Below are 12,335 nucleotides of genomic sequence, written 5' to 3'. Positions count from 1 at the left end.
TTCCTAATAACAATGGCCACCATGATGGTTGCATTATTATTTCCTGTAACACAGGTAGGAGGGTCCGAATCAACACCCGGGGCTAAGGTAGTGGTCTCTGCCCTTCGTTTTAACTTTTCCACTTTATTTTCTTGATATATATCTTTGTGTATGTGCCTATATGTATAATGTGTGTTTGCATGTGCAGGTGTGAGAATGCAGGAATATGCATGCTGTGGAACACATGTAGACGTCAGAGGACCATATGAGGCAGGGGGTCTCTTTGCTGTTGGCCATTGCATACACCACAATGCATCTGCCAGGCTAGCTGGCCTACGCATTTCCTCAGGGATCTTCCTGTCTCCACCACCCATCTCACATTAGGAGCACTTGCATTACAGATATGTGCTACCATACTCGGCTCTTAAGTGAGTTCTAAGGGGATTTGAACTCAGGACCTCATCACACTAGCATAGCAAGTGCGCTTTACCCATTGAGCCACCTCCCCAGACACCCCTTTTTCCTTAGACTGATTTTATTTTATGTGTATGAGTGTTTCTTCTGCATGTATGTATGCATCATGTGCACGCCTGGTACCCCTGAAGGTCAGAAGAGGGTGTCAGCTCTCCTGAAACTGGAGTTTTTAGATGGTTGCTAGCTACTGTGTGGGTGCTGAGAACTGAATCCCAGTTCTTTGGAAGAGCAGTAAGTGCTCTTAACCCCAGAGTCGTCTCTTCAGCCCTCCCCCCACCTTTTTGAGAGCCCACCTTTCAAAGATGTCAGAGACATCTTAGTGACTTTGCATCCCTGCTTTGCACGGTACCAGTTATTACTGACTCCACCTTGCAGGCAAGGAAACAGGCTCAGGGAGGCTCTGTAGTTTGTTGTGGTAAAACTGGGGCTTATACATCACGGGAACTGTAGTCAACCAGCCTTGGCACTGCAGTGCCCTCTGGCAGGGGTCCGGCCTCCTGTCCGCTTTGACTCACGTGCCTTTCTGACCCTAGGATGACACATCGGCTACAGAGCTTCTTTGGTGGGACAGTGATGGGCGAGGCCGGCATGAAAACTGTGGAGGATGTGGGAAGTCCGCTGAAATATGAGTTCCAGGCAAGGGCACCTCTGGGGTCCTGGCTGGAGACTCTTAAGGAAGGCAATGGGGAGATTGTTCTGGGCCTGGGGTTCGAAATTGGGAGGGCTGAGGGTTGTTGAGTTATAGGGAGTTTTCCAAAAGACGGTAACCGTGACACACAGGTCATGTATGCCCACAGGTGAGCCCAGTGGGAGATAGGCTGGCGGCCTTGGGCACACTGATCCTAGGTCTGGAGTGGCCCTATGAAGTCGCCAATGGCAAGTGGCTGCTGTACCCCACGGAGATCACCGTCCATAGCAATGGGTCCTGGCCCTGCCAGCCACCTGGAAACCTTGTCAACCCTCTCAACCTTACTTTCCCTGTAAGTTCATCAGCAGGGATGTTCCATGAGCATCTGCATGCCGGAGGGCAGAAAAGCCAGTATCTTCCCCTGCCACGGGTCCTCTTTGGGAGCCTGAGTCCCCTCTGTCCCTTCCCTGTCTCCTATCAGCTATTCTTATCTCTTTCTGCCTTCCCAACAAATCTCTGCCCTCTTCAGGACCCTGGAGACGAGCCCCATTCCCCACAGCGCAGGCGGAGACAACTGGATCCAGGGGGAGACCAAGGTTCCCCACCTGTCACACTAGCTGCTGCCAAAAAAGCCAAATCCGAGACTGTGTTGGTGAGTGGCCAGGGCAGAACTACACATTCTGACACAAGGCACATGGGCACCGGGGGGGGGGGGGGGGGGGCACCAAGTGAGGGGGATAGAGACCACTCACCCAGAGACACTGGTCTACCGAGGTGCTGTGGACCTGGGTGTGACGGGAAAACAGATCCACCTCCTACCCTAAGGAGTATCCATGGCAGTGGAGATAAAGAGGAGCGGTTGGCTGGATTCTGAGGCCTCACACCATGTCGGGGGCTGTTTTGCTTGGGCATTTGGGCTGGGGAGGGGCAGGATGAAGTGTAGAGCAGGGTGCCCTCTGCAGGAAGAGGTGGAGAAGCAAATATGGGGATCCAGGGAAGGCATATCTGGATAGAGAGGTTGAAGGGGTATCCCAAGCCAACAGACAATACCCAGAGTACTTGGCTTGGGAGAAATTTCTGAGGCTGGAACGTGGCAGCCTGAGCAAGGACTGTGTGTTCCCTGAATCAGATGAGTTTGTCCCAAGAATGCATCTTTTTTTAAAAAAAATTTTTAAATATATTTATTTTTTTTAATTATGTATACACTTGCCAGAACAGGGAACCAGATCGCATTATAGATGGTTGTGAGCTGCCATGTGGTTGCTGGGAATTGAACTCAGGTCCCCAGGAAGAACAGCCAGTGCTCTTAACCTCTGAGCCATCTCTCCAGCCCCCAAGAATGCATCTTGAACGTGTATGTTTGTGAAGTAGAGGAATGTGCATGTGAGCAAAACGAACAAACCCCTTTGTCACTCAGGGTGGGATGAAGTCTAGAAGGGTAGAAGGTGAGCAGAGCCAGCACCAGGTCTGGAGACCCAGGCTGTCTCATGTCTGTATATCTCCTATCTACCTCAGACCTGTGCCAGCGGCCGTGCCCACTGTGTGTGGCTGGAGTGCCCCATTCCTGATACCTCCAACGTCACCAATGTGACCGTGAAGGCACGGGTGTGGAACAGCACCTTCATTGAGGTTAGTGCTGTGTTTGGAGGTCTCCACTGTCATCCGCCTGGGGGAGGAGCGTGACAGGGAGGGATTGAAGCCAGCATGTGGTGTGTATTGTGTAAAATAGTGCCATGTTCTGCACAGTTGTGTGTCTATCACTGTAGGTCACATTGGTGTCATGATTGTGTGTCTGTGCATGAGTGTATAATGCTTCCAAAATGACCTCTCTTGTGTCCATTACATTCTACCCCTGTGCCTTTGCCCCTGGCCCTCCCCACTGGAATGCCAGCTTCTTTACTGTCTCTGTGTGTGAATTCTCTGTTCATCCTTCAAGGCCTCCATCAGCCTTCACTTCTCATCACTGAGATCCTATCTAATTTCAGCACCTGGAGTCCACTCTCCTGAACTGCACAGACCTTTCTCAGAAGTTACATATGTCTGTCATCTGTCCTGCTTGCATAGGTTATGGTTACTCTCACACCAACCTTCTCTTGATACATAGTCTCCCTTTTTTTTTAGGCCTAGACTCAGTTTTTGTGGCCTGTGTGATTGGTTTCTGTTGTATGTGCTCAGTTTCCAACACTGGATCACAAAGGTTACCTTAGGCAAATGAAGAGGTGTGGCTATGTGCCAGTAACAGGTGCTGAGGTAAATTTAGTCCATGAGTCTGACCTAGACTATGACCTTCCCCATCTCTCCTGTCAGCATCAGCACAGGACCCAGTGCACAGATGAGTGAATGGTGTGCATTTGTGTGTGGAGAGGCTGGATGACAGCTCCTTTGATGGTGCTGCCTCATGGGGTACTGCAGTGGGTAGAGCTTAGTTAGGAGGGAAGCCAAGAGAGACTTCAACCACTAGTTCGGACCCCTCTATCTTTCTTGTAGGACTATAGAGACTTTGACAGAGTCAGGGTGGATGGCTGGGCTACCTTGTTCCTGCGAACCAACATCCCTACCATCAACATGGAAAACAAGACCACATGGGTGAGTAGGTGTGTTCGCAAGACCAGCAGTCTCAGGCCAGGCCACACAGCACAGGACATCTCTAAGAGGACACTGAGGCTGGCCTTGATGGTACAGGCTGGCCATCCTAGTTTCTTGGGAGACAGAACAGAAGGGTATTAAGTCCCAGGTCTAAGAGTGAATTCAAGGCCAACTTGGACAACCTACGGTATATCTCAAAACTAAAAGTGTAAAAGTGAGGGGCTGGGGAGACGCTCACTGGGCAAAGGCCCTGCTCTACAAGCATGAAAACCTGAATTTGGATCCTCAGCACCCAAGCACCTAGTTAAAAGCTGGGTGTGATGACACATGCTTGTAACTTCAGGCTATAGGCCAGGGATGGCAGGTGGATGCTGGGGTCTTGCTGGCCAGCCAAATTAGGCAGTTATTAGTCCAGTGAGAGACCCTGACTCAATAAAACAAAAACAAAAAACAAACAAACAAAAAGGTAGAAAATCATCCAGCACTGATCTCTGGCCTCCAAAAAGGCCCACAGGAGGCCCACACATGTACGTGTACACACACACACACACACACACACACACACACACACATAATTTTAAGGGGGGGAGGTCTGGGCATAGTGGCTCATATTTTTAATCCCAGTCAGTATTCAGGAGGTTGAGGCAGGTGGATCTCTTTGAGTTCAAGGCCAGCCTGATCTACAGAGTGAGTCCCAGGCCAGCCAGGACTACATAGAGAGACCCTGTTTCAACACCCCCCATAAGAATAATAAAATAGGGCTGGAGAGATGGCTCGGAGGTTAAGAGCACTGGCTGTTCTTCCAGAGGTCCTGAGTTTAATTCCCAGCAACCATGTGGTGGCTCACAACCATCTATAATGAAATCTGGTACCCTCTCAGGCAGAACACTGTATACATAATAAATAAATTTATATGTAAAAAAAACTTTATACTTAAAAAAATTATAAAACAAATAAATAGATAAAAAATTCTTTAAAAGGCTGACCATAGTAGAGTACTGAGGCTAGATAATAGTGGATTGACCCAAGTATGAGGCTAGCCTGGGCAACTTAGTAAGTTCAAGATAGCTTGGTCTACATAGCAAGATTCTGTCTCATAAAAATAAATCAAACCAATCCTCAACAATAACAGCATTTGTATGAATTGCTGAAAAGGTGTACAGCCCCGTGGGATAACACGTAACAATAAACATACAACAAAAAATTAAGTTATGAATAGAAAAAAATGCCAATATTCTCTCTTTGTTAGATCTTTTCAAGTCATTCCAGTTCAAGTAAGATTCAGGAAATTCCAAAGGGGGGGGGGGGGGCGTGTTCTAAGTTACAGCTGGCAGATGGCTAATCACTTCTTGTGAAAAGGCTGTAAGTGGAAACACATAGGAGATACACAGAGCGGGGTGAATGGGAGGTTGATGAAACACTCTGTGGTGCATTTCCTGAAGTAAACCAACGGGATGAAAAATTAGTCTATATGAAATTGTAAATCTATATACAACAAAAGATGATAAGCTAAAAGGACAAGTTCCAAAGGAATGTGACGAAGCGTGGATATATTTTAATATTTCAATATAAAAGATAATGTATGTGTGATGAAATACAAGTATTTAACTTACACCTAAATAGAATAGGAGCTGGCGAGCTGTTAAGAGTGCACCCTGTTCTTGCAGAAAGCTTGAGTTCAGTTCCCAGCTCACAACCACTCTACCTCTCCCTTCAGCTGATCAGACAGCCTGTTCAGAGCCTGCACTCACCTGCACATGCCCACACAATGCACACATCATTTAATGTAAAACACATGCGTATGCATAATTTAATATAAAAAGGTAAACCTTTTATCTAGGCATGCTTATGTACGCCTTTAGTCCCAGCACTCTAGAGGCTGAGGCAGAAGGATCTCTGAGTTCAATGCCAGTCTAGTCTACATGGCAAGTTCCAGGCCAGCCAAGGTTACATTAGTGAGACCCTGTCTCAAAAAACAAACAAACAAACCTTAAAAAAAAAAAAAAAAAAAAAACCCACAAATACAAACAAGAGTCGTTTTGCCTATCTGATCGGAAATACTAAAAAGAGAAATGCTGTCTGGTGATGGCAGGGGTGGGAAATGTTACTGACTGGAGTATAAATTGGTGGCTCCTTTGTGGAGATACATTTGTCAATATTCATTAACATTTAAAGCACCCATTCCCTCTGAGCTAGTACATGCTCATATATTTCAAGGAGCTCATCGGACAAGCATGCAAAGATAAATATATGGGAGAATTTTAGAGCATCTTTAATAGGAGCAGGGAATTGGAAATGGTCTAAATGTCTGTCAGTAGGAGATTGGCTCAGTAAAATGTGGTCCATTTCTACAATGACTGTGTGGTCCTCAGAAGAGATCAGATTGGCCTTTATCAATTGAGAGGGAAAGACGATGGTATTAAATAAAAAACGGGGAAGACAAAGCTTGCCGAAGTGTGTATGTAGTGTGCTCCCATCAATGTGGGGCAAATGGATTAAATATATGGAGATAAATGGGGAGAGCAAATGGATGCATGCCTATAATCTCAGCACTTGGGAGGCTGAGACAGGATTAAAAGTTTGAGGCCAGCCTGGGCTAATGTAACAAGACCCTCTTACCTCCTGCTGGGATCACCACCACTAACTACTATTCACTGTGGAGACAGTTTTTTGGTTTTTTTTCCCAGAGCATCAAATTACTGGAAGCCTTTAACTTTCTCTGTTACCTGGGGTTTTTTTTTTGTTGTTTTTTTTTTTGTTTTGTTTTGTTTTAAGTCAAAATCAAAATAATCATAAAAGAAGTAAAATGCAAGCACAGTTGTCTAAAGAAGTTTTACTCCAAATTTGGAAATGCAAACACTCCAAAATCTGAAACTTTTTGAGCCATAAATAAAACAAAATCCCAAATCTGACACACTTCTAGTTGCAGGCATCTCTGGTGTGGGCTACTTAATCCACAGATACACATGCACACGTGGACACACCCATGCCATCATTCGCCATGTAACAGGTATCACTCTGAGAAGTCTTCTCCTGCTATGTTTAATCCTGTCCAACAGCCTATGAGGTAGGGGATTATAATTCCCAGTGTACAGATGAATAACAGAGAGGTTGAGTACCTTGTTCAAGGCTACACAGCCAGTGGATAGCAAAGTTGGACTTTAGCCCAAGTAGCCTGGCTCTCGAATGCATACTTTTGACCAAGTTTCTACACTGTAAAGTAGCCATTAGTGATCTCTTTCCCAGAGCACAGGAAAGATGCAGAGAGATGAAGAGAGATCCAAGGTCACACAGTTTATCAGGAACAGCTGATATGCTAGTCCAGATGTGTGGATCACAAACTCAGATGCCAGGCTGCTTATCAGATCTGAGGCTGTCCCTCTGGCCAAATCTGTGCCTAAGAAACTGGACACAAGGCCTGCTCCCTTCAATGAGTATTGCTGGGCCTTTTTCTAGTCACTGACCGCCCCCTACTGGCTGGAGATCAAATAACAGGGCTATGGGCCCAGCAGGGACAGAAAAGGTGACTGAAGGGAGCGGAGTCTCAGCAGGCTGGCCTCAGCTAAGTCTCATCTCGCTCCTCTGCAGTTCTCAGTGGACATTGACTCAGAGCTGGTGGAGGAGCTGCCTGCTGAGATTGAGCTGTGGTTGGTACTCGTGGCCGTCGGTGCCGGGCTGCTGCTGCTGGGGCTCATCATCATCCTGCTGTGGAAGGTAGAGACCCCCGGCCTACTGGGGCCTCGCACTTCAGACCCCCCCCCCCACCCGTCAGCGCCAGCACGGCTCACCCACCCTCCCTCCATCCCACGGCTCTGCATCCTCATCTCCATCTCAGCTGCCCTTTTCCAGATCCTCCCCACCCCTCCCCCAGCTCCCAGTGCCACCCACACCTGGGGAACTGCAGGCTGCTCTGGTGTCTGGCCATCCACCAAGCTGGGCCCAGGACGCAGCCTTCCAGGTTCCCCACCTCTAAGCCCCAGCTCCCCAGTGCTGACGGCCAGGTCTACCAGCACCCCTGATGGCCGTCCCCGCCTCCTCCCCCCAGTGCGGCTTCTTCAAGCGGGCCCGCACTCGTGCCCTGTATGAAGCTAAGAGGCAGAAGGCTGAGATGAAGAGCCAGCCGTCAGAGACAGAAAGGCTGACGGACGACTACTGAGGGGGGCACCCCCCCTGCCCCGGCCCACCCGGGTAACATGGCCTATGGGCCTCCTCTCCAAAGCCCCAGCTGGCTGGGCCTTCTGATTCTGTCCTGTCTGCTCCTCTTGCCTTAGGGCCTGCTTGGATCTCACTTGTCTACTATCTCAAAGCAAAGGCCACCCTGAGTACCCCCTGGACCCCCACCTTACCTGGCTCTCAGGAGCTTAAAATCCCAAGAGCATGCCATGAAATCCTTCCAGTGAGCATGCTGCTTTCTGGGGGACTGGAAAAGAGAAACAGTCAGGGCTGGACCCCACCTCCGTCTGATCACCAGGCATGTCCACAATGACTCTAAGCCCTATCCCCTCCCACAACGAAGGAGCGGACCAAGAACGTTTTGTTTTGAGTCCCACCATCTCCCTAGGATAACCATCTTACCCACCCCTAACACTGGCCATTGAGATCACCCTATCTTCCTGCCCACAATCTCGACGTCTGCTTGGTCTCCGCCTGCCTCTGTTCTCCTCTGTGTCTTCCTCAGCTCCTCCTTCCTCTGGGCCTGGGTTGGGGATGTTCATCCTCTCGTCTCATATTGAGGTTGGGATGTTTGAGTTAAAGCCTGCTCTAAGCACCATAGAAGTGTATGTGTGTCGGGGGGTGGGGGAGGAAGGGGACATCTTTTCCCATTTGAATGCTGGATACTGACACAATTTCTCTTCTGCCTAAACTCCAGTGTGACTTCTTTAAACCGACCCGATACTACCGGATCATGCCCAAGTACCATGCAGTGCGTATCCGGGAAGAGGAGCGCTACCCACCTCCAGGGAGCACCCTACCCACAAAGAAGCACTGGGTCACCAGCTGGCAGATTCGGGACCAATACTACTGATACCTTCCCTGTCATCTCCCACCCCCAGTGCTCCCTTCCTTCCTATTTATCATAAGTTATGACTCTGACAGTCCAAAAGGGGCCACACATTTGGCTGGCACCAGCAGGCTCAGGCATATATCCCTCCTCAGTGCAGGCATGTTTTCTGGGGCCCTAGAATCTCCTTCAAGACCTTGCAACGCTGAGCATATGCAGCTCTGCACACTGGACACACATATACACAGAGCCTACTGCCAATGGCCTGTCTAGATATACCATGGAGGGTGCCATGTCCGAGCCTCTATCTGTGTGCCAAAACCAAGCCAAAGCGCCTCTACTGGGAGCCAGGAGGAAAAGGTCCCTGATGTGGTGACATGTCTCTTCCACACCGGATCCCCCTTGAGCCATTGTCCCTGGACTGACTTTACTGTCCAGAATAAAACTACTGACGACAAGGAGACAGTTGGGCCCAGCTGCCATTCCTGGCATGCACTGGAGAGTAGGGCCACACCAAAAGGGATGTTCTTATGACTTGTATGCTCAGACTCGAGACAATGGACTAAAAAGCAAGTCCCTAGAATGGGCTTTATGAATGGATCTCCAAAACCTTGGCTACAGATGGAGTTGGCAAGAAACGCAGCCCAAAGGAACAAAGTGAAACCATGGACAGCCTGGACATACTGTGTGGGGCTGACCTGGAGCATGGTGGCATCCTTCAGAGAGCAGGGTGTCAGTCCTGGCCCAGCCGCAGATATTGGCAGGATGCTGAGGAGATACTCCTGACCCATCCTGGCCACCTCAGCCTGAGCAAGGCCTGGAGACCCCACAAGACCACGTGGGGAGTGATACTTGAATGTAGGGCAGGGGAGAGCCCAACCCCTGGCCCAGCTGGCCAGACTTAACTCTGCTCCCTTGACCACAGAGATGGTATTCTGAGCTGCCTGTGGCTTTCTGAGAAACCTAGCCCTCCCCCTCCCCTAGGAGCTGCACCCCCATTCTGGCAGTGGATGCTGGTTCCCAGGTCCTCCCCCCAGTCCCCGCCCACAGGCAGGCCCACTCCGCAGCTCCGCCCCTCCACGGTACTACACTAGCTTTCCCTGCTCTGTGCCTTCTTTGTATATGGGCTTCTCACTAAAGTAAATAAACAGTTCCCAGTTTGTACTGCTGCATCTGCACCTTCCCCAACCTCAGTTCTGGAGGGGTGAGGGCCTCCCCTAGCTGATCCCTTGATGATGGACCGAGCCCCCTACAGTAAGCCCTCATGGAGAACTTTGTTTCAAGCACAGAGTTCACTTTATGGAATTCCAGTTCTGGGGGGAGCACTATGGGAGAGTGCTTTCTTTATGTGTCAAGAGTTGTGGGGCCAGGTGGTGGTGGCGGTGGGAGGCAGAGCCAGACGGATCTCTGTGAGTTCGAGGCCAGCCTGGTCTACAGAGTGAGATCCAGGACAGGCACCAAAGCTACACAGAGAAACCCTGTCTGGAAAAACAACAACAACAACAAAGAGTTGTGGCTTGTTCCTGCTGTGTTCATTTTGACATCAATCGCTTCCATCTATTGCTAGGTCTGGCTTGTATTTGGTCACGGGGAGGGAGGGGAGTTGAGAATGGCCCCATGCTGATCTCAAACTATGTAGTTGAGGGGTACCTTGAACTCATTCTCTAACACTTGCTGGGATATCAGGTTTGCACATAGAATGGCTTTGGGGAGAAGACAGAGAGTTAGAGTTATCCCATACACTCTGCCTGGCCCTTGGAAATGCACTCACCTGTGTCGTCATCCCCTACTTCCTAACCTTTAGGCTGGAGATGTCCTGGGATCCTGGCTCCCAGCCCTGGGGCCTCTGCCTACTTCACGTCCCTTTTCACTCTGTCTCCACTACATGCCAAGCACTGTACCCAGCGCTGGAGATAAGGCAATGGCTAGGTCAGACACAACCTGTGCCCCCTAAGGCTAAAGTCAAGTGGGAAGGAGCCAGGAATCAGCAGTTAACCCTTAGTGTGAGCAGCTCTTCACGGCTTCCTAAGATCTGAGACCTAAGGAGGTACGTAGGGAGCCCAGCACCCAGCCCAGGAACTCAGCAAAGGCTTCCTGAAGGAGAGGAGATGACCAAGCAGCCCAGACCTGAAGAATAGGTACAGGAAGCTAAGAATGAGCCAGAAATACCACTAAGAGGAAGATGGGATTGTCAGTGGATTGGAGATTCCAGGCTGGGTCAAAGCAGCTGGTAGATTACAGTGTGGGCGGTTGAGCAGGGGAATGTGAAAAGATGAGCCTAACAAATGGGGCCAAAGCAGGTATCGGGACAACGGGAAAGGCTCCAGAAAGAGGAGGAAAGGAACCGGAGAGATGGCTCAGCAGTTAAGAGTGCTCCTTGCTCTTGCTGAGGACCTGGGCTGGGTTCCCAGCACCCACAGCAGGCAGCCCATAACCCCCTGTAACTCCAATTCCAGGTAATCAGTGCCCTCTGGCCTCCACAGGCACCCACATGCTTGCGGTATAAACTCACTTGGGCACACATACCTACAGATCATAGTGTGTTTGTTTAAATTTGTTTTTTCAAGACAGGGTCTCTCTGTGTAGTCCTGTCTGTCCTGGAACTCACTCTGTAGACCAGGCTGGCCTCGAACTCAGAGAGATCCACCTGCCTCTGCTCCCCGAGTGCTATGAGACGTGTGCCACCACGACCCACTGATTTTTTTTTTTTAAGTGAAAAGACTGAGCAGAGAACCAACGAGGTCAGGTTTGTAGTTGAGAATGTTTGCCAACTCTGCTTTCCTAGTTGTAGAATGGGGATAATAATAGAGTATAATAGAGCTTTTTAAGAATTAAATGAGAAGCCAGGTGGTGGTGGCAGAGGCAGGTGGATCTTTGTGAGTTCGAGGTCAGCCTAGTCTACAGAGTAAGTTCTAAGGCAGCTAAGGCTACACAGAAAAACTCCAAAAACAAAACAAAACAAAAAACTAAGTGAGATAATCCAGGCAAATGGTGCCTGGCACACAGCATTACACTTTCCATAATGAAGCTTTGTTTTGTCTTGGCTACAGTGTTTTTTTGCAGTGAGTGTGTGTGTGCGGGTGTGTGTGTGGGGGGGTGCGGTTGGGAATCAAACCAGTGGTTACCACCAGCTCAGCACAGGTCCTCTCCTTACTTTTTGGGATTTCATTAAATTACCCAGGCTGTACTTGAACTCACTCTACCTCAGGTGAGCCTTGAACTGAAATTCTGTCTCAAGCAGAACTGCCTCAAGCCTCTGAGAGTAACACTGAACCCTACTAAAGGTCAAGCCTTGACCCTGCTGGTGTTTTGGAACAAAGTTCAGCCCTTAGCAGGGGTGTGGGAAGTGTGGGTCAATAAACAAAGAACTAAGGAACCTATGTTGGCCCAGAGAGTGGGAAACAGACCACGTTTTACCAAAAGAGGGCGCATGATGTTTTGCAGGAAAGAGGCCTGGGCTACTAGGAATATGAGGTGGAGCTCCAGAGCTCATAATTATAGTAAGGGACTTGTAATAAGGAAACCAGTGGCACAGATGGCTGTCTTCTCAGGCTAGGTACACAGAAGGTTGCCTTCTTAGGTGGTTGTGCAAGACGTTCAAGGTTTTATGTTCAGTCAAACGAGCTAGGGAATAATAAACTGGAACTTCCTAAAATTAGCTCCTGC

General features: G+C 49.2%; 1 protein-coding gene across 2 annotated transcripts in view; it reads left to right on the top strand.

Annotated features, from left to right (window-relative positions):
• Itga3 (integrin subunit alpha 3) overlaps positions 1-9,833 on the top strand; it is a 29,290-nt gene extending 19,457 nt beyond the window's left edge. The window contains exons 19-26 of one of the 2 annotated variants that reach the window (XM_036195979.1): positions 987-1,089; positions 1,251-1,433; positions 1,611-1,733; positions 2,597-2,710; positions 3,569-3,667; positions 7,256-7,381; positions 7,713-7,855; positions 8,538-9,833. In XM_036195979.1, the coding sequence (XP_036051872.1) occupies positions 987-1,089; positions 1,251-1,433; positions 1,611-1,733; positions 2,597-2,710; positions 3,569-3,667; positions 7,256-7,381; positions 7,713-7,823 (859 nt within the window). In that variant the 3' untranslated portion in view covers positions 7,824-7,855; positions 8,538-9,833. The remainder of the gene's footprint in view (positions 1-986; positions 1,090-1,250; positions 1,434-1,610; positions 1,734-2,596; positions 2,711-3,568; positions 3,668-7,255; positions 7,382-7,712; positions 7,856-8,537) is intronic. The other variant, XM_036195978.1, reaches the window with a different exon arrangement.
• Positions 9,834-12,335: the final 2,502 nt, after the last annotated feature.

Source organism: Onychomys torridus, chromosome 8, assembly GCF_903995425.1.
Source record: "Onychomys torridus chromosome 8, mOncTor1.1, whole genome shotgun sequence".
NCBI lineage: Eukaryota > Metazoa > Chordata > Mammalia > Rodentia > Cricetidae > Onychomys > Onychomys torridus.
The sequence above is the reverse complement of the archived record's forward strand: the minus strand, read 5'-3'. Positions and strand labels throughout refer to the sequence as shown.